A 22,052-nucleotide genomic window follows, 5' to 3' on the forward strand; every position below is an offset into this window, starting at 1 on the left:
ACCCCTCACCAGCCTGGTAGCTCTCCTCTGGACACGCTCCAGCACCTCAATGTCCCTCTTGTACAGAGGGGCCCAGAACTGAACACAGCACTCGAGGTGAGGCCTCACCAGTGCCGAGTACAGAGGCACCATCACTTCCCTACTCCTGCTGGCCACACTGTTCCTGATACAAGCCAGAATGCTGTTGTCCTTCTTGGCCACCTGGGCACACTGCTGGCTCATGTGAAGCTGGCCGTCCACCAGCACCCCCAGGTCCTTTTCTGCTGGGCAGCTTTCCAGCCACTCTGCCCCAAGCCTGTAGCGTTGCTTGGGGTTGTTGTGACCAAAATGCAGGACCTGGCACTTGGCCTTATTAAAGCTCATACAGTTGGCCTTGGCCCATCGATCCAGCCTGTCCAGGTCCCTCTGGAGAGCCTTCCTACCCTCCAGCAGATCAACACTCCCACCTAGCTTGGTGTCATCTGCAAACTTACTGAGGGTGCACTCAATCCCCTCATTCAGATCTTTGATAAAGATATTGGTGGCACATGTCCAAGAAGAGTGCAAATGGTTTTTGATTGTCCTTCCTGGTACTGTCCCACTTGTGGTGCGGCTGATGGCCAATGCTATCCTAGAGAGGAACTTGGAGTTGCCAGCAGAGCTCAGGGGATCTCCCAGAAAAGTATGTGAGTCTGGGTGAGCAACGAGTGGCACCTCATAAAATGACTGACCATCCAAGGTGGAGTGTCCTTGAAGGAAAGGTGAACCTGAAGAGCCCATGGGCTAACGAGGCCCCTGCAATGCCAGGAGGCAGCAGGCGAAAGGGACATAAGACTAAACAATGGTTCAGTCCACTGTCCTGGAAACCCTGCGGGATTGATCTAGTGCAGCCCTTCCCTGCCCTTTGTGAAACTGAAGACACCCCTTGGTCCTGCCAAGCGCTGTCCTTGGCTACTGAGCAATGAGGGAAGATGGAAGGGGGCTTAGCAGCAGTAATCCCTTTCTGGCAAGTTCTGCTCCTCACCCCGACCAGCATGGCCAGTGCAGGGTCACCCCATGGCCTCAGGGCACCACAGCCCCCTCCCTCTGCAGAGCAGAAACACCAGCTCAGGGCCCTGTAGGGAGCACGCAGTGGGAACCAGGAATGTCCAGCCAGGCCAGCCTGGACACGCTCACCTGGGGAAAGGCTCTCTGGGGAGAAGGGGTGTCCCTGGAGAAGAGCAAGGGAGCATTTCTGTGCTTGCAGGGAGGAATCCTTGAGAAGGAGAAACCTCTTCCTGCAGGCCCCCACTCTGGACAGGCTGCTCTGTGCCTGGACCAGGACTCCTGTGCTGGCCTGGGGAGAGGGGCTGGCACTGAGGGGACACAGACCATCTGTGGCCCAGGCACTGGGGGAGGCCACAAAAACAGGCAGGCTGAGGGGGACAGAGCCCTGAGGGCTGCCAGGGTACTTTGCCGGGGGGATGTCTCCCCACCCTCGAGCGCACCTGTCCCATGGGGTTCCAGCATGGTGGGCCCATCGAACCATTAAGGGGGCAGCAGGGCCAGCCTCCCCATTGCTCTCCAGTTTCCCCGTCACTTACTCCTCGCTCAGTCACATCCCTCTAAACTACCCAGGTGCTGCTTTGAGCTTCAGGCAGTTGGAAGAATGCCCTGGTCTTTCAGCAGGCTAATAATCTCTTCAGCAAAATCCTTCCATGTGTTTATATCTATCCTGTCCCACCCACCTCTCCCCCATACTTCGAGTGAGGTTATCCCTTTTGGATGACGACCCTCACTGGAGGAGGTTCACCAGGTTGAAGAAGCCCATGTCCCTCACCGTCCCCACACAGGGCTTATGTGCTAGGCCCCAATCCTCAAAACCAAGAAATTCCAACTGAACTCAAGAAAACATGTTTCGGCATCAAGGGCGCATGACCCTGGCACAGGCTGCCCTGAGAGGCTGTGGAGTGTCCATTCGTGGAGATACTTAAAACCAGCCTGGACATCTTCTTACGTGATGGGATTGATCTAGATGATCTCCAAAGATCCCTTTCAATCTACATGATTCTGTGAGGACATGGCAGTCCAGCAAAAGGCTTTATGATTAGAGTAGATGCTTGTGAGGTTCCTTCTGCCTGAGAACCCCAGTCCAGCAGCAGGCCAAGGTCTGGCATGTTGATTGTGAGGTCACTGCTGCTATAACAGCGGGCATCTGCTTTGGATGCTCATTTTGGGGTCACCCCTGTCTCTGCAGGTGGCAGGCCAACCCCAGGCTCAAGGCTGGGTTCGGTGCCTACGAGGTCCTTTCTCCATGAGTACCTGACAGGCCAGCAGCAGGCACATGGTGTGGATGTTGGTTATGAGGTCAGTGCTGCCAGAATCTCTGATAGACCAGAAACAGGCAGATCTCTCTGATACTGCTTTGGAGGTCACTGCTGTCTGAGTGCCCGATAGGCCAGCACCAGCCTCATGGATGAGCTCGGTGCTTGGGAGGTCACTTCTGCCTGAGTCCTTGATAGCCCCGCAGCAGGCGTATGGCCTGAATGCCAGTTGTGAGGGTGCTGCTGCCTGAGGACCTGAGAGACCATGAGCAAGGTCAGAGGTGTTTGAAGCCCTGTGTTCCAGAGCACCCCTTAGGCCAGCAGAGGGGTGATGACCGGCCTTGGTTCTTGTGAGGTCCCAAGTACGGGACATGCCAGCAGCGTGAGTATGAATGCAACACACAGTATGGAACACGCCAGCACGTATGGAACATGCCAGCAGCTAGAGGTTGCTTGTGGGATCACTGCGGCCTGGGCACATGATTGTCCATCAGCAGGCTCACAACTGGGATCTGTGTGTGTGAAGTCATTTCCTTCTGCATACCTTTTTAGGGCAGTATGAGGCTTGTGGCTGTGTTAGGTGCCTCGGAGGTCTCTTCTTCCTGGAAACTTTCTGGACTCTTCTGTAGGTGGTGGGACGTCCACACTAATGGTCCCAAGGCTTCTGCCAGCTTTTACTTTCTCAGCAGTGAAATGTCTCAGCATTTCTCTTCCCTGGGTTGAGGTTTCTGGGCTCACTGGTAAGGCATCCGACAGAGCCAAGGTGCCTGGTCATGAATAGTGAAATATTTATTAATAGAAAACAGTGATTCAACAAAGTTAGCAGTGAATGCGACAGTGTTTTATGAGGTTCGATGACAAGGTACACCTGATTATTTACTGCATAGAGGCCGGGGTCAGACAAGCTCTCAGGGAGACCCTCCCGTTGAGTCCCGAGGTTCAGAAAGGACCCCCTGGCTTTCTAAACTCCTTCTCAGAGAGGAGTCTGGCTGCGGCTGGATCCAATCCTAGTCCCAAACTTGGTTAATGGTTTATGTCTGAAGGGTTATATATGCGCAATCAATCCTTTACATCACTTAGCTAAGATTTCAAAGTTTAGCATGCTATTAGTCACTTACCGAGAATCTGTTGCGGCAAGGAATCTCTCAATCTCGAGGAGATGAACCTTAAGTGAGCGTCCCTGCTGAAGGGGAGAGCCTGTCGTGCAGCCGCTGCCGTGCAGGAGAGCTCAAAGGGCTCTTGCTCTGTCCACTGTTTATAGAGTAAGAGAATTGACCTATCGTCATATTCGCATGGGAACAAAATATCTAGGCCCCCACTCCAGACAGTGTTTTGACTGTTACCAGCCATCCCCCAAAGTGCAACTCATCACAACTCCCACTGATGGTTATGGCTTGAGCAGGAGCCAGAGGGGCAGGGAAGGGGGAGAGCACAGCACCACAAGATGTGGCATGCAGGGGTGTGGTTTAGTGGTGGACCTGGCAGTGTTAGGTTTACAGTTGGACTCAATGATGTTAAAGATCCTTTCCAACATAATTGATTCCATGCGCCTGTGATTCTTTTGAACCTCAGGACTCTGTTTCATCCTCGCCCGTTCTTTGGGAGGCCAGGAGGTGTCACAGAATTTTCCTACACTTGTCATTGCTCCCCCTCACATCCCTCTGTCCCAGGAAGAGCCCTAAGCCACAAGTGAGGGACAGGATCTGCCTTGCCAGGGCCTGGGGCTGAGGGCTTGGCCTTTCTGCTGCATCAAACAAACCAAGGGTTTCTTCAGCTTTCCAGCCACCTGCACTCTGCCTTTGCCCACCTGCAATCACAGCCTCCAGCTATCTGCTCTAACGAGTCCCTGGGGAGGCTTTGTCAGGAATGGCCCTCAGTGGGGCTCATTAACGCTTCCAGGTACTTTGAGTTTGGCTTCTGATTTCTTGAGCACTTTGTTCAACCTTCTCTCCTTACCTGAGGTCTATGGACTCAGCAGCAAATACACCATGGGGCTCATTAAAAGACAGAAAGCCTTAACAAGGTATTTCTCCTTTTGTAATTTTCTTCAAGTCTTCAAGACTTGTACAGCTAATTAGAGAGGTTTCATAGCGTAATTAAGTAGGAAGATTTCAAAGATGCATCTTTTATGTTGAAGGATATATTTTATTACTTTTCACTTTAAAGAAGAGGTGATAGAAGCATTCTCTGATTGATACTGATGCAGAGTGTTTGCTCAGGAAGTCTGGGCAGAAAGGAAAAGTAGTCCCTTGACGTCCATCGCTGCATGGACAGCCTTGCTCCTCACCTCCCCAACCTCCCCATTTCTGACAATGGCCACCTGGGACTTACATCACTGCTCCTTGCACCAGACTTCTCCACTGATCTCTGCAGCTGGAGGTTACAGCTCCATTGCACCATCTCCCACCTGAGCTCCTTAGAGACATGGCTGCACTCAGGCACAGGAGAGTTTTTCCCATTCTTCAGAAAAGTAAAGCACAATCAGTTTTCATAAATAATAAATCGTATTCTGTAATCACACGCTAAGTACAAGCTACCACTAATGAGGTTGCTTTTCTACAAGGGATAATCTTAGCAGAAATATTTTAGGTAGTTAGACAAAAAAAAGATAGATATAAACATAATTAAAGATCTGGATAAGGAGACCATTAGACTGATGAACGATAGTCAAGCTGTTCAGTCTCTGAAGGTGAAAGCAGCAGCATAGGTGAGAGGTATCTGAATGAACAAAGAGTAAATGGAGAAGAAAACTGAAGAATTATGGAAAGGGCCTTTGCCTAGACAGTCTGGATCTGAAAAGGTGACTTTAGAAATGGTCACTGTATCAGGACAAGTATATGAACAATCAGAGAAACTGACTGCACTGTGTAACAGGGAGAATAGTTGTAATGGCGTCACAGGGAAGATCAATATTTCTTTGGAATATCCTTTCTGAGAGGTCATGGGATTGGCAGAGGTCTCTTGTGAGAGAGGACAAGCAAGTGGTGCACCCGTCTTTGGAAGAATCCAAAAGTGCACCCCAGGGAACCCCAGGCTGCACAGGCTCACATCGGTGAGGAGAGGGCCATCAGTTCGAGTCCTTTTGGGTGACATTTCTGGGCACCACCAACAGAACGTGTCCAAAACCCATCAGCATGGACTTACCAAGGATAAATCATGCCTCGCCAACCTGATTGACTTCACGATGAAGTAACTGCCTTTGTGCATGAGGGCAACTCTCGCCACGTTTGTCAATAGCAATAAATTGGGAGGATCGTTTGTTTACCAGTTAATTTACCAATTCTCAACACAGGCAAAACAGGCCCAACTTGGGAAAATTCATTAAATTTATTTCCAATTGATTGTAACAGAATAGGACAGTGAGAAAGAAAACACAACTAAAAACACCTTCCCCCCTCCCTCCCTTCTTCCCAGGCTCAACTTCATTCCTAACTCTTCTACCTTTGCCCCGAGTGGCACAGGGGGGTTGTGGAATGGGAGCTGCAGTCAGTTCATAACACTTTGTTTCTGAGCTTCCCCAAATGTGGCTCCTTCCCACTGACTGCAGTTCTCCACAAACTGCTCCAGCGTGGATCCTTTCCATGGGGTAGAGTCCTTCAGGCACGGACTGCTCCAGTGTGGGTCCCCCACAGGCCACAGGTCCTGCTGCAAAACCTGCTCCAGCATGGGCTCCTCTCCTTGGGCAGCAGTTCCTGCCAGGAGCCTGCTCCACCGGGGTCCTCCATGGGCTGCAGGTCTAACTCTCCTACAGGAAAAAGGCCAGCCCAGCACGGCTTCTCTTCTGGACCAGACCACAAGAAGTCCCGGAGGACGGCTGTTTCCTTTGCCCATGGGACTTGAGAAAACTCAGTGTTGATAATACTCCAGTGTTTTGGGTATTGCTGAACAGAGTTTGCACGGTGTCAAGGCCTTCTCTAGTTCTCACTCTGCTCCCTCCAGTGAGTAGGTGGGAGGTGAGAAAGAAGTTGAAAGGGGACCCAGCCAGGACCGCCGATCCAAGCTGACCAGAGGCATATTCCATACCATATGACCTCATGCTCAGGAATAAAGGCTTGAGACAGAGGAAGAAGACGGTGAAGTTTTTGTTGTTCAAGGAGCCTGCTGCTTGGAGACTGGCTGGCCATCAGTTTACTTGTGGGAGGTGGTGAGCGATGGCCTGTGTTTCGCTTGTTGAGGTTTTCTTAATCTCTTCACTTATTAAACTGTTATTGTGTCAACCACAAACTTTTCACACTTCATGTCTTCCTTGTCCCACTCGGGAAGGGGGAAGAAAGTGTGAGTGACTGTGTGGCTGCTGGGCTGTTGGCTATTGGCCAGAGTCAACCCACCACAGCAAGGAAGTTTCTGATAGCTGGGAGCGAGTTCAGCGGTTGGCCACCAAGATGCTTAGGGGCTGAAGGGGAAGGGCCTTGTTTAGCCTGGAGAAGGGAAGGTCTGGAGGACCTCATACCAGCCGGTCTGTCCCCACGGGGAGGTTTTCAGGGCCAAGAAAGGAGTTGAAAATAAGAGTGTTGAACTAGCCTAGCCTTTAAATCATTTCACATGGGATGGTTCTGCTTCCCACTTTCAATCATTGGCACCCAGAAACCTCAAGTGCTTTTCTTCCTCTCCTCCCAAAACCTGACCAAGTGATATGGAGAAAGCAAGCAGAAAGGCCCTAGGCCTCTGTGAATTAGCTGGGGTCTGGCACTCGGAGGGCCGTTCAGTGAATGTCAGTTATTTCATGGTACACCAGGTAAAGAATCAAGCTGGGAAGTCAGCCTGCAAGACCAAACCAACAAGGTCCATGGACAGGCAAGGCTGTGTCTGGAGACCTTTACACCTACAGCATAGATCAAGCTGGGGCTGAACCTCAGGCCTGGGCTTAAAGGGACTCCTGGGCTGATGGACAGAGGTGGGGGTGGAGGCCCCAGGTGAAGCTGGTCAGGGCCATGAAGGCCTGTGGATGTTTTCAGGGCCCTGTCACTGTTTCCATGGGAACCCACCTGCCAGTGCCCTCAGTAGGCCTCCTTCCCTACTGTCCAGGGTCTGTGCTCTGCTGCTCTCCTTCCCTGTTTCCCTGGAGATCTGGGAGACCACAATTTTATGGTCACTACAGTCAAGGCTGAGACTGGTCTTCACATCTCTGACCAGCTCTTCCTCTTTTGGGAGTACCAGCTCCACTTGTGCCTCAGACTGTGTGGCCCATTTGGCAGCTGTGCTAAAAACCATCAGCATGGACTTATGCCCTGGTTCCGGTGGGGATAGGGTTAACTTTTCCTGGTATTCCATGCCATGTGAGCCACGCCCACCCTGAGCTGCCGGGGGAGGGGGCAGGAAGTTGCTGCTTAAAAGCGGGCTGGGGCGTCCCAGGTCTGGGCCGGTCGGCGAGCGGCGGGGAGCGGCGGTTCCGTAATCGCGTTTGTATATTCCCCTATCCGTGGTGTTGTTGTTGTTGTTTGCCTGTTCCCTTTACTGTCCTGTTAAACTGCCTTTGTCCCAACCCAAGAGTCTTGCCTTTTCTTACGATCCTTCCTGTATTAGGAAGGCACGTGCGAGCGGCACGTGGTTCTTTGTTGCTATCTGAGGCTAAACCACGACAGTCCTTTTTGGCGCCCAACGTGGGGCTTGAAGGGTTGAGATAACGACAGAATCCAACTAGAACGTGGAAAAAACGGTTTTGTTTTTTTTTTTTCTTGTATGCATTTATTTTATTAGGTAAGTAGTCACTGGTCATCATGTTGCTTGGTTTGTTCTCATGGCTGTGTTACATAAATTCCTATATGGCTTATGTACTCCCTGCGATGCTGTTTACCATGTCTGGAAGAGGGATGAGGATTATCATTCTGCTGTCCTGTGCGATATCTGTTTATGATATGATAACATCACTGTTCAGACGGCTATTTTGGGGTGTTTATGTGGTTTTGTTGTCCTGTCCGTACATTGGACACCGTCTCTCAGAATTTGTTAATAGTTTCCCCAGCCCTTTTGCCTCCCTTTTCTCCTTCGGGTCAGGTATGACAGCTTTTGAGAATCTTGAATATCCTTGGGATACTCAAACTAGTGTGTTCCTAGTGCTATGTCTCCTGAATACGTTCCAGGTCTTGTTTAGGGTTAAGCGACTATTTAAGACTACCACCCGGAGATCTGCTCCGAGGCTGGATAGTCAGGGGTGGCATGGCATGTGGGAGAGCATGGGCAGGTACCTAGAGAACTACTCACCTCCAATGGTCTGGGACTTCACCCCTGAACAATTACAGGACCCTGATAAAGTGGTAGAATATTTGAAGGGAAAATGCTGTGGCTATTCTAGAGAGGCACAACTCACCGTGCTGTGCTGGGCCCTGGCCAGTATCTACCAGGCACTGCTCAGAATTATGCAGCACCCTCAAGGGGAAGAGATGGAAACCAGACCGGCGGCCCCTGCGGCTGCTGCAGCCCCTGCGGCGGCCCCTGCGGCAGACACTGCGGCTACTGCAACCCCTGCGGCAGACACTGCGGCTACTGCAACCCCCGTGGTAGCCACTGCCACTGAACCAGGGAACCAACCCGTGCCGGTATCAGTTGCCCCCATACAGAAGAAGAAGTACACAAAGAAATCAGTTCGCTTAGTAAGAGATGATGATGAACCAGGGCCATCACGAGAGCAGGAGGAAGAGGCAGAACCAGAGATAATTACTCGATCCCTATCCTTGAGTGAGCTGCGGGATATGCGAAAAGATTTCAGCCGACTTTCAGGCGAGCACATTGTCACCTGGCTGCTCCAGTGCTGGGATAATGGGGCCAGTAGCCTGGAATTAGAGGGTAGGGAGGCCAGGCAGCTGGGATCCCTGTCTAGGGAAGGCGGCATTGACAAGGCGATTGGGAAAAAGACCCAAGCCCTCAGCCTCTGGAAACGACTCCTGTTAGGCGTGAGGGAGAGGTACCCCTTCAGTGAGGATGTTGTATGTCAGCCAAGCAAGTGGACTACCATGGAAAGAGGTATCCAGTACCTGAGAGAATTAGCCGTGCGGGAGATGATTTATTATGACTTGGACAATGCCGACTTACCCACAGACCCTGATGAGGTGCGATGCACAAGGCCCATGTGGCGGAAGTTTGTACGGAGCGCACCATCGTCATATGCCAACTCCCTGGCAGTAATGGAATGGAAAGGTGAAGAGGGACCAACGGTGGATGAGGTAGCTGGCCGGCTCCGGCGATATGAAGAAAGTCTCTCTTCCCCCCTTGTCTCAGCTGTGGAGAAACTGTCGCGGAAGGTCCAGCAACTTGAAGAGAATATGTTCTACTCCCCACCTGCACGGGCCAGCATCTCAGCTATTAGAAGCAGGCATTTCCCCACTCAAGAGAGAGAGTACAGAGGGTACACACCACGAGGCACCCTGTGGTTCTACCTGCGGGACCACGGAGAGGACATGAGGAAGTGGGATGGACAACCTACTTTGATCCTGCGGACACGGGTACAGGAGTTGCAAGGAAGGACAACCACAAAAGGGGATCCCTCCAGGAAAAGTGCCGCCCCAGTTTCCAGTGGGCCGTTCCCCAGACAAAGCAGAAGGCCTGATCTTGCTTCTGATCCTCTTGAAGGAACTTCCAAGTCATTTATGCAAGAAGTGAGTAATGGATACTATGACGAGTATTAGGGGGGCCCTGCCTCCGGCCAGGTGGAGGAAAGGGACAACCGGGTTTATTGGACGGTGTGGATTCGATGCCCTGGCACATCAGACCCACAGGAGTATAAGGCTCTAGTGGACACGGGTGCGCAGTGTACTTTAATACCATCAAGCTATAGAGGGGCAGAACCCATTCGTATTTCTGGGGTGACAGGGGGATCCCAAGAGTTGACTGTACTGGAGGCAGAAGTGAGCCTAACTGGGAATGAGTGGCAAAAGCATCCCATTGTGACTGGCCCAGAGGCTCCATGCATCCTTGGTATAGATTACCTCAGGAGAGGGTATTTTAAGGACCCAAAAGGGTACCGCTGGGCCTTTGGCATAGCTGCTTTGGAGACAGAGGAAGTTAAACAGTTGTCTGCCTTGCCTGGTCTCTCGGAGGATTCTTCTGTTGTGGGGTTGTTGAGGGTCAAAGAACAACAGGTGCCGATTGCTACCACAACGGTGCATCGGCGGCAGTATCGCACTAACCGAGACTCTCTGATTCCCATCCATGAGCTGATTCGTCAACTAGAGGTTCAAGGAGTGATCAGCAAGACTCGCTCACCCTTTAACAGTCCCATATGGCCGGTGCGAAAATCTGATGGAGAGTGGAGGCTAACTGTAGACTATCGTGGTCTGAATGAAGTCACGCCACCGCTGAGTGCTGCCGTGCCGGACATGCTAGAACTCCAGTACGAACTGGAGTCCAAGGCAGCCAAGTGGTATGCCACGATTGATATCGTGAATGCATTCTTCTCAATCCCTTTGGCAGCAGAGTGCAGGCCACAGTTTGCTTTCACTTGGAGGGGCGTCCAATACACCTGGAATCGACTGCCCCAGGGGTGGAAACACAGCCCCACCATTTGCCATGGACTGATCCAGACTGCACTGGAACAGGGTGAAGCTCCAGAACATCTGCAGTACATTGATGACATCATTGTATGGGGAAACACAGCAGAAGAAGTTTTTGAGAAAGGGAGTAAAATAGTCCAAATCCTTCTGAACGCTGGTTTTGCTATAAAGCGAAGTAAGGTCAAGGGACCTGCGCAGGAGATCCAGTTTTTAGGAATAAAATGGCAAGATGGACGCCGTCAGATTCCAATGGATGTGATCAACAAAATAGCAGCTATGTCTCCACCAACTAGTAAAAAGGAAACACAGGCTTTCTTAGGTATTGTGGGTTTTTGGAGAATGCATATCCCAGATTACAGTCAAATTGTAAGCCCTCTGTATCAAGTAACCCGGAAGAAGAATGATTTTAAATGGGGTCCTGAGCAACGACAAGCTTTTGAACAAATCAAACAGGAAATAGTCCATGCAGTGGCCCTGGGGCCAGTCCGGGCAGGACAAGATGTTAAAAATGTGCTCTATACCGCAGCCGGGGAGAACGGCCCTACCTGGAGCCTCTGGCAGAAAGCACCAGGGGAGACTCGAGGTCGACCCCTAGGGTTTTGGAGTCGTGGATACAGAGGATCCGAAGCCCGCTACACTCCAACAGAAAAAGAGATATTGGCAGCATATGAAGGGGTTCGAGCTGCTTCGGAAGTAGTTGGTACAGAAGCACAGCTCCTCTTAGCACCTCGACTGCCGGTGCTGGGTTGGATGTTCAAAGAAAGGGTCCCCACCACACGTCATGCAACCGATGCTACATGGAGTAAGTGGATTGCACTGATCACGCAGCGAACCCGAATGGGAAACCCCAGTCGCCCAGGAATTCTGGAAGTGATCATGGACTGGCCAGAAGGCAAGGATTTCGGAATGTCACCAGAGGAGGAGGTGACGCGTGCAGAAGAGGCCCCACCATATAATAAACTGCCAGAAAATGAGAAGAAATATGCCCTGTTCACTGATGGGTCCTGCCGTATTGTGGGAAAGCATCGAAAGTGGAAGGCTGCTGTGTGGAGTCCTACACGACGGGTTGCAGAAGCCAGTGAGGGACAGGGTGAATCGAGCCAGTTTGCAGAGGTGAAGGCTATTCAGCTGGCTTTGGACATTGCTGAGCGAGAAAAATGGCCAGTACTTTATCTCTACACTGACTCATGGATGGTGGCAAATGCTCTGTGGGGGTGGTTACAGCAGTGGAAGCAGGGCAACTGGCAGCGCAGAGGCAAACCCATCTGGGCTGCTGACCTATGGCAAGATATTGCTGCCCGGATAGAGAAGCTGGTTGTGAAAGTACGCCATGTAGATGCCCATGTACCGAAGAATCGGGCCACGGAGGAACATCAGAACAACCAGCAGGTGGATCGGGCCGCTAGGATTGAAGTGGCTCAGGTGGATCTGGACTGGCAACATAAGGGTGAACTATTCATAGCTCGGTGGGCCCATGACTCCTCAGGCCATCAAGGGAGAGATGCGACATATAGATGGGCTCGTGACCGAGGGGTGGACTTGACCATGGACACTATTGCACAGGTCATCCATGAATGTGAGACATGCGCTGCGATCAAACAAGCCAAGCGTTTGAAGCCTCTTTGGTATGGAGGGCGATGGCTGAAATACAAATATGGGGAGGCCTGGCAGATTGATTATATCACACTGCCACAAACCCGTCAAGGCAAGCGCTATGTGCTCACAATGGTGGAAGCAACCACTGGATGGCTGGAAACATACCCTGCGCCCCATGCCACTGCCCGGAACACTATCCTGGGCCTTGAAAAACAAGTCCTGTGGCGACATGGTACCCCAGAGAGAATTGAGTCAGACAATGGGACTCATTTCCGAAACAGCCTCATAGACACCTGGGCCAAAGAGCATGGTATCGAGTGGGTGTATCACATCCCCTGTCACGCACCAGCCTCTGGGAAGATAGAACGATACAATGGACTGTTAAAAACTACACTGAGAGCAATGGGTGGTGGGACTTTCAAACACTGGGATACACATTTAGCAAAAGCTACCTGGCTAGTTAACACCAGGGGATCTAACAATCGGGCTGGCCCTGCCCAATCAAAACTTCCACGTACTGTAGAAGGGGATAAAGTCCCCGTAGTGCATATGAAGAATATGCTAGGGAAGACAGTCTGGGTTAGTCCTGCCTCAGGCAAAGGCAAACCCATCCGTGGGATTGCTTTTGCCCAAGGACCTGGGTGCACTTGGTGGGTGATGCGGCAGGATGGGGAAGTCCGATGTGTACCTCATGGGGATCTGATTTTGGGCGAGAATAGCCAATGAATCAGATTGTGTGCTGTTAATTGATAAGTAACACTGTCACTGTATGTCCTCATTGCTATAATTGCTATCAGTTGTACTACAAGTAAGGCACAGGGATGATGGGATAAGCAGCTGGCGCCCAGCAGTTTCCTCAAGATCTACATCTTCAGCCCACGGACTGCGTGCATGAGCCACACCAGGTGCACCAGTCACAAGCTCCAAAAAATACAGCATGCAACAGACCAGCACCACCCAGCATCTCACCTGCCCTGAGAGACTGTTCTAACAGATGGAGCCCAAAGCCGTGGATTAAAAGAACTCAATGGACACTTTGGAGGGATGACCCATAAACTAAGGGCATTATATGTGTGTATATATATATATATATAACAGGGGAAAGTGGTGGCAATTCATTGGAACCTGCTGGGCATGGCATAGATGGTATGGAATAAGGGGTGGATAATGTCCTGGTTCCGGTGGGGATAGGGTTAACTTTTCCTGGTATTCCATGCCATGTGAGCCACGCCCACCCTGAGCTGCCGGGGGAGGGGGCAGGAAGTTGCTGCTTAAAAGCGGGCTGGGGCGTCCCAGGTCTGGGCCGGTCGGCGAGCGGCGGGGAGCGGCGGTTCCGTAATCGCGTTTGTATATTCCCCTATCCGTGGTGGTGTTGTTGTTGTTTGTCTGTTCCCTTTACTGTCCTGTTAAACTGCCTTTGTCCCAACCCAAGAGTCTTGCCTTTTCTTACGATCCTTCCTGTATTAGGAAGGCACGTGCGAGCGGCACGTGGTTCTTTGTTGCCATCTGAGGCTAAACCACGACAACTTACCACGAGTAAATCAAAGAAAAAGGAAGCCTACAGAAGGTGGAAGCAAGGACAGGTAGCCTGGGAGGAATACAGAGAAAGTGTCTAAGCAGCCATGGATCATGTTAGGAAAGCCAAAGCCCAGATAAAGTCAAATCTGGCCAGAGGCATCAAGGGCAACAAGAAAGCTGATTTTCAAAAAGGGAAAAAAGGAAGATCCAGCCAACTACAGGCCAGTCAGTCTCACCTCTGTGCCTGGCAAATCACGGAGCAGATCATCTTGGAAACTATGCTAAGGCACCTGCAAAATAAGGAGGTCATTGGTTACAGCCAACATGGCTTCACCAAGAACAAATTGTGTCTGGCAAATTTGATGGCCTTCAATGACCAGGTTATAGCATTGGTGGATAAGGGAAGAGCAACTAACATCATCTGCCTGGACTTGTGCAAAACATTTGACATTGTCCCGCACGACATCCTGGTCTCTAAATTGGAAAAACATGGATTTGACCAATGAACCACTTGTTGGACAAAAATCTGGCTAGATGGTTGCACTCAAAGGGTTGCAGTCAATGGCTCGATGTCCAAGTGGTGAGCAGTGACCAGTGGTGTTCCTCAGGGGCTAGTACTGGAACCAGTGCTATTTAACATCTTTGTTGGCGACATGAACATTGGGATTGAGTGCACCCTCAGCAAGGTCGCCGACGACACCAAGCTGTGGAGCAGTTGACAAGCTGGAGGGAAGGGATGCCATCCAGGGGGACCTTGACAGGCTTGAGAGATGGACCTCTGTAAACCTCATGAGGTTCAACCAGGCCAAGTGCAAGGTCCTGCACACGGGTCGGGACAATCCCAAGCACAAATACAGGTTGTGTGGAGAATGGCTTGAGAGCAGCCCTGAGGAGAAAGACTTGGGGGTGCTGGTGGATAAGAAGCTCAACATGAGCCAGTGATGTGCACTCGCAGCCCTGAGAGCCATCCGCATCCTGGGCTGCATCAAAAGCGTGGCCAGCAGGGGGGGGGGGGGATTCTGCCCCTCTGCTGTGCTCTGGTGAGACCCCACCTGAAGTACTGCGTCCAGCTCTGGAGTCCTCAACATAGGAAGGACATGGACCTGTTGGAACTGGGGTTGTTCAGCCTGGAGAAGAGAAGGCTATGTGGAGACCTTATAGCAGCCTTCCAGTATCTGAAGTGGGCCTACACGAAAGCTGGAGAGGGACTTTTTACAAGGGCATGAATTGATAGGACGAGGGGTAATGGTTTCAAACTGGAAGAGGGTAGATTTAGATTAGATATCAGGAAGAAACTTCACTCTGAGGGTGGTGAGACCCTGGCCCAGTTGCCCAGAGAAGCTGTGGCTGCCCCATCCCTGGAAGGGTTCAAGGCCAGGCTGGACGGGGCTTGGAGCAGCCTGGGCTGGTGGGAGGTGTCCCTGCCCAGGGCAGGGGTATGTGAACTAGATGATCTTTAAGGTCCCTTCCAACTAAAACCATTCTACGATTTTATGAAATCATGCCTTGCCAATCTAATTGCCTTCATGATGAAATAACTGCACTTTTGTGTGAGGGGAACTCTCACCATGTTCTTAATTTACCGGTTGCTGTCATGTGCAAAACAGACCCAACTTGGGGAAATTAATTAAAAATGACAGTGAGAAATAAAACACAACTAAAACCACCTTCCCCCCTCCCTCCCTTCTTCCCAGGCTCAACTTCATTCCTAACTCTTCTGCCTTTGCCCCAAGTGGCACAGGGGTTTGTGGAATGGGAGTTGCAGTCAGTTCATAACACTTTGTTTCTGAGCTTCCCCAAATGTGGCTCCTTCCCACTGACTGCAGTTCTCCACAAACTGCTCCAGCGTGGATCCTTTCCATGGGGTACAGTCCTTCAGGCACGGACTGCTCCAGTGTGGGTCCCCCACAAGCCGCACGTCCTACCAGAAAACCTGGAGAGGCATGCTGGAGTGGATGTCAGGTGGACACAAAGTGATGAATGGGGTTCCCACAACTAGAGTAGAAGCTGCAGTCCCTGAGGCCAGAGAGAAACAGGCCTTGGCTGCGCAGCCCTGGCAGGAGAGGGGTTTGCTGTCCCAGGTTTCTCTGAAGCTCTGTGGGACCTGTGACAGAGGTGGAGCTCATCTCCAAGAAGGCCAAGGTGCTGCTGAGAAAGTCCCTGGGGGAGGACAGCTTGTGATCTAGCCACACAGTGGACATCGTCCTGGGCGCTGACTGGCTAGATAGTGGCTCTGCAGAGAAGGACCCTGGGGTCCTGGAGGACAAGCAGCTGAGCATGAGCCAGCAACGCGCCCCCGTGGCAAAGGCCAACAGCCTCCTGGGCTGTTTAGGAAAAGCATTGCTGGCAGATGGAGGGAGGTGACCCTTCCCCTCTACTCGGCTCTGGTGAGGCCACACCTGGAGTGCCCACGCCCTGCACAACTTAGCTCTACACTGATGTTTTCCTCTCCCAGGCTTTTACCAGCCCATCCTAGCTGTTCCTCGGCTCTCCCCAGACCCCTTGCCCCCTCCTCTGCCCAGCCAAGCACAGCTGCCCGGTCTGGGCTGGTCCCATGGCAGTGCCCACCACAGTTGCTGCAGAGCTCTTGGCGCTCATCCCCAGCCCCAGCTCCTCTGAAGGGCACAGCAGCTCCTGTGGGGCAGACAAGGAGCTCAGCCTCCCCATCAGCCCCAGGCCAGTGCTGGCCCCAAGGGAACAATTTAAACAGGCTAGTCACTCTCTGCCCCTCCTGCTATCCTATTTAGGTGAACCCACAACCCTGACTGAATTTGCCCCCTCCTCTGCTCCCATCAGCCCCACTCCCCAGGACAGCACGACACTCCTGGCCCTGGGGGTCCTCGGGCAGCTCCCACACCTCTCCCTTTCCCATGCCTACTGGGTCCCCACTGACTTTCAGGGGACTGCAGAGTTCTTGTTTGTGCATACCTCAATTTAGTGTTTTGCTTGTGGGCGACTTCACCTCTGTGGGCGTTTCACCTTCTGTGTCTTCATTCACCCACAGCTCAGGGCACGGGGCAAGTCCCCATCCTCTCCTCACACATCCAAATTCATTTCCATAGAATCTGCTGTATGCTGCAGGTCCTGACACATATGAAGCAGTCTGAGGAGTTAATAAGGAGCTCATGCGCCATCTCCACTACCAGTGGACACAAGAAGAGAGCCTTTAAAACCAGAACATTTGGTCCAACGGAACCCAATAGTACAGTGAGCTTAACCCCAAACACAGGGAGAACACAGGGAGAAGAGACTCTTTGAAAGACCAGTTCCTTGGACGTTTTATTGGCAGCACCTTTGGAGGAAGCACCTAGCCTCCAGGCACTGCACCTGGGAGATGCCTTTTTACTCAAGAGCTGCTATTAGACAGGTCACCTTTGACACAGTGTTGTGCAAGGGTCAGAAACAACTGGATCAAACCTCAAGACAAGTAGTACAAACCCGGAAAATTATATATAAGCAGGATTATTGCAAGAGAAAAAAGGAGGCGTATTGCCTAACATAAAGTCTAGGAAACTTGCGGAGAAGGGAGACAGGTTATTATTGGAAAAAGAACTTCCACTGAGCCAGTTTCCTTAGGGCATCCTTGAGCTCCTGGTTCCTCATGCTGTAGATGAGGGGGTTCACTGCTGGAGGCACCACTGAGTACAGCACTGCCACCACCAGATTTAGAACTGTGGAGGAGATGGAGGGGGGCTTCAGGTAGGCAAACGTGGCAGTGCTGACAAACAGGGAGACCACGGCCAGGTGAGGGAGGCATGTGGAAAAGGCTTTGTGCCGTCCCTGCTCAGAGGGGATCCTCAGCACGGTCCTGAAGATCTGCACATAGGACAGCACAATGAAAACAAAACAACCAAAGCCTAAACAGACACCAACCACAAAAAGCCCGGCTTCCCTGAAGTAGTAGTCTGAACAGGAGAGCTTGAGGATCTGGGGGATTTCACAGAAGAACTGGCCCACAGCATTGCCCTGGCAGAGGGGTAGGGAAAATGTACTGGCCGTGTGCAGGAGAGCAGTGAGAAACCCACTGCCCCAGGCAGCTGCTGCCATGTGGACACAAGCTCTGCTGCCCAGGAGGGTCCCGTAGTGCAGGGCTTTGCAGATGGCAACGTAGCGGTCATAGGACATGACAGTGAGAAGATAAAACTCTGTTGCAGCACAGAAAACAAAGAAAAAGACCTGTGCAACACATCCTGCATAGGAGATGGCCCTTGTGTCCCAGAAGGAATTGGCCATGGCTTTGGGGACAGTGGTGGAGATGGAGCCCAGGTCAAGGAGGGCGAGGCTGAGGAGGAAGAAGTACATGGGGGTGTGGAGGCGGTGGTCACAGGCGATGGTGGTGATGATGAGGCCGTTGGCCAGGAGGGCAGCCAGGTAGGTGCCCAGGAAGAGCCCGAAGTGCAAGAGCTGCAGCTCCCTTGTGTCTGCCAATGGCAGGAGGAGGAACTGGGTGATGGAGCTGCCATTGGACATTTGTTCACTCTGGGCATGAGGGACTGTTGAAAGAGGAGAAGACCTTGGCAAGTTAAGGAAGACTTCTTTGGGCCCATCCTATTCCATTTCCCAAAATTTTCCCCAAAATGACTTCTCTTTCCTCAGAATAATTTCATTCATATCTTTTTGCGAGATCAGCTTTGTGCTGCTGAGAGCAGTATCGTTGCAGGGACAGAGATTCAGTTGTTGATTTCCAATCCTCCCTGGATTATTCACTTCTAAGAGAAACAGATTTGGAATTTCAGTGCCCCCTCCTCAACTGAGACCCATCGCCCACCCAGACAACCCGGAGCAGAAGATTGGAAGAACAGGATCCTTCCCTTGCAGGTAGCCCCTGCCGTGCTGTGCTTCTTGAAAAATCTCCAGGGAACGTCCTGCAGTGATCTGCAGCTGTGAGCAGCCCTCACCCACGCAGCACCCTCTCAACAGCAGGACCCTCCCCTGCCAGCGGTTGCTCTTTCTCCAAAGCTTCTCCCCACATGCCCGTGGGGGTCTCCCGGGGCAGGCTGAGAGCTGACCCTGGCAGCCGGCAGAGTCCCTGCCCCGGCACACAGACCCACGGGGTGCAGGGACCCTGCTCAAGGACAGCCCTGGGCACCCCTGCCTGCACACCCTGGCTTCACGGCTATTCACATTTCATAACAAGACCCTTCCTCCCCCTCCGCCTCCTTACAGATCCCATAAGCTGCGGCTGTGCCAGCTTTAGGAGATGCCTCCAGGAACTCCACCTGCAGTGCCCTGCACCCAGAGGCTTACTGTGCCAAGGGCTGCAAGGATTTCTCCTCCAGTGAGCTCTCAGTCGTCCTCCCAATCCTGACACCTTTAAGCTCTCTCTCTGCCTCGCTCATCTCCCTGAGACACCCAGGCACTGCCCTCAGACCTGCTGCGCTTGGCAGAGGAGCTGCTCCTGGGCAGAGCTGTCTCTCTGAGGCGTTGCCCGCTTGCCATGAGCTCCCTCCATCCCAGGAGCCCAGCCCAGCTCAGACGCAGAGAACCAGCCCAAGGAGTTTTAATGACCCCTCTGGTGGGTTTGATGCCCAGTCCATGAACCCCAGACACTGAGAGGAAGCTGAAAAAACCTCTCAAGAAGTCAAAGTCAGGTTCAAACTCCAAAGTTTCTTGGAGTGTTAATAGGTCCCACTGAGGGACACCACTGAGATGTTGTCCCCAGGGTCCGGTTAGAGCAGAAAACTGGAGGCAGTGATGACAGGTTGAGAAAAGCAAGGTGAAGGTGGCTCTGGTGCTGAGTAACCCTGGATGTGTTTCATTAGTGCAAAGGGCAAAGGCCTGACCCCATCACCCAAAGGGCCAAGGCCTGACCCCCAGCCCCCAGGAAGGGAGATCCTGTCCCTCACTCCTTCCTCAGGGCTCTTCCTGGCACAGTGTGGTGTGGAGATGTGCAATGCCACGGCCAGCGCTATGGTACGACACCTCCCAGCCTCTGAAGTATGGACGAGGAGGCAATGAGACCCCAGTGCTGGAAGGATAACTTGACTCCTCGTAGGCATCAGTAGCAGAGACAACAGCCATAGCCCAAGACATGAAGAGGTTGACTCTGTTAGGGGCCTTTCAGCTTTGCCACATCCCTGTGTCATCTCCACCACAGGCTGTCCTACGGTGTCCCATCACCTCTGCCTCTTTCCCTGCAGGCTGCAGTCATCCACCCGGCTGCCCCACCTTGCTGCCACCTTCCTTTGCTGAGATCTCTCCATCCTCCCTGGCTCTTCCCTGAAACACAAAGCCTTGGGCTGATCCAGACTCTTTCTGGGTGGCGTGTTGCACCACAGCACTGCCCTTGGAATGACATTTCTTTCTCCTGGTGTCCAGTCTGCACCTCCCCAGCTGCATGTTGGGGCATTATTTCTTTCTCATGCTGTTTTCCACTACAAAGGAAAGCTCCACCGGCTCCACCAGCAGCCCTCAAGCACACTCAGGCTACTCCTGTACTGTCCTCAGTCTCTGCACCACTGAGCCCAGGGCCCTCAGCCTCTCGAGTCCTGCCGGCCACGTTATTCCTGATACAGGCCAGGATGCTATTGTCCTTCTCAGCCACGCTGGGCATGCTGCTGGCTCACATCCAGCCAGCTGTCAACTGACACCCCCAGGTCCTTTTTTGCCAGGCAGCTCTCCAGACACTCTTCCCCCAGCCTGTATCGCTGCATGGGGTTGTTGTGACCCAGGTGCGGGACCTGGCACTTGGCCTTGAGGAACCTCATACCGTTGGCCTCGGCCCATCGGTACAGCCTGCCCAGATCTGCCTCTGGAGCCATCCTACCCTCAAGCAGGTCGACAATCCCACCCAACCTGCTGTCGTCTGCAAACTTACTGAGGGTGCACTCAATCCCCTCGTCCAAATCATTGATAAAGACATTAAAGAGAACTGGCCCCGATACCGAGCCCTGGGGAACACCACTTGTGACCAGCTGCCAACTGGATTGAATTCCATTCACCACCACTCGTTGGGCCTGGCCATCGCGCTGGTTTTTACCCAGCAAAGTGGGGTAACCTCCAGTGAACTGGGACCTCCCCGGTTCACAAGGACTGCTGGCAAATGATGGAAAGTCGCTCGGTGAGTACTTCTGCCAGCTCCTTCAGTACCCTCGTGTGGAGGCCACCTAGCCCCATAGACTTGTGTATGTCTAGCTGTTGGAGCAGGTCCCTCACCATCTCCCTTTGGATTATGGGGGCTTTGTTCTGCTCCCTGCCCCTGTCTACAAGCTCAGGGGTCTGGGTACTCAGGGAACAACCCACTCTACTACTAAAGAAGGAGTCAAAGAAGGCACTAAGTACCTCAGCCTTTTCCTCATCCTTTGTCACTATGTTACTGCCTTCATCGGATAAAGGATGGAGATTCTCCCGAGTCCTCCTTTTGTTACTAGTGTGTTTATAGGAACTTTTCTTCTTGTTCTTAACATCCAAAGCCAGTTTAAGTTCTAGTTGGGCTTTGGCCCTGCTAATTTTCTCCCTACATAGCCTTACAACATCCCTGTAGCCTTCCTGAGTGGCCTTCTACCAAAGACCATAAACTCTCCTTTTTTCCCTGAGTTGTAACCATATCTCTCTGTTCAGCCAGGCTGTCTTTTTTCCCTGATGTCTTGGAATCACAGAATCATGGAATTTTCAGGGTTGGAAGGGACCTCTAGAGATCACCTAGTCCAACCAACTAATCCTGCCAAAGCAGGATTGCCTGGAGCATGTTACTCAGGACTGCATCCAAGCAGGTCTTGAAAATCTACAGAGAAGGGGACTCCAGAACCTCCCTGGGCAGCCTGTTCCAGTGCACTGTCACTCTCACCGTAAAGAAGTTTTTTTCTCATATTTGATCGGAACTTCCTATGTTCCAGCTTGTGCCTGTTACCCCTCGTCCTGTTACTGGGAACCACTGAAAAGTGTCTGGCTCCATCCTCCTTAAACCCACCCTCTACACACTTGTGAACATTAATAAGGTCTACCCTCAGCCTTCTCTTCTCCAGGCTGAAGAGTCACAGCTCTTTCAGCCTTTTCTCCTAAGGGAGATGCTCCAATCCCTCAGTCATCTTTGTTGCCCTACACTGGACTCTCTCCAGCAGTTCCCTCTCTCTCTTGAACTGGGGAGCCCAGAACTGGATGCAGTATTCCAGTTGTGGCCTCACCAGTGCAGAGCAGAGGGGGAGAATGACCTCCCTTGACCTGCTGGCCA

The 22,052-nt window shown here is 52.2% G+C and overlaps 1 protein-coding gene across 1 annotated transcript; it reads right to left on the reverse strand.

The window, feature by feature from the left end:
* Positions 1-17,419: 17,419 nt before the first annotated feature.
* LOC141737057 (olfactory receptor 14J1-like) lies at positions 17,420-19,903 on the reverse strand. Its single transcript, XM_074571669.1, has 2 exons — positions 19,864-19,903; positions 17,420-18,375 (listed from the first exon to the last, which is right to left on the reverse strand). Exons 1-2 carry the CDS (start codon positions 19,901-19,903, stop codon positions 17,420-17,422), a joined length of 996 nt encoding a protein of 331 aa, XP_074427770.1.
* Between the last annotated feature and the right edge of the window lie 2,149 nt (positions 19,904-22,052).

Source organism: Larus michahellis, unplaced genomic scaffold (genome assembly GCF_964199755.1).
Source record: "Larus michahellis unplaced genomic scaffold, bLarMic1.1 SCAFFOLD_159, whole genome shotgun sequence".
In the NCBI taxonomy this organism is placed as follows: domain Eukaryota; kingdom Metazoa; phylum Chordata; class Aves; order Charadriiformes; family Laridae; genus Larus; species Larus michahellis.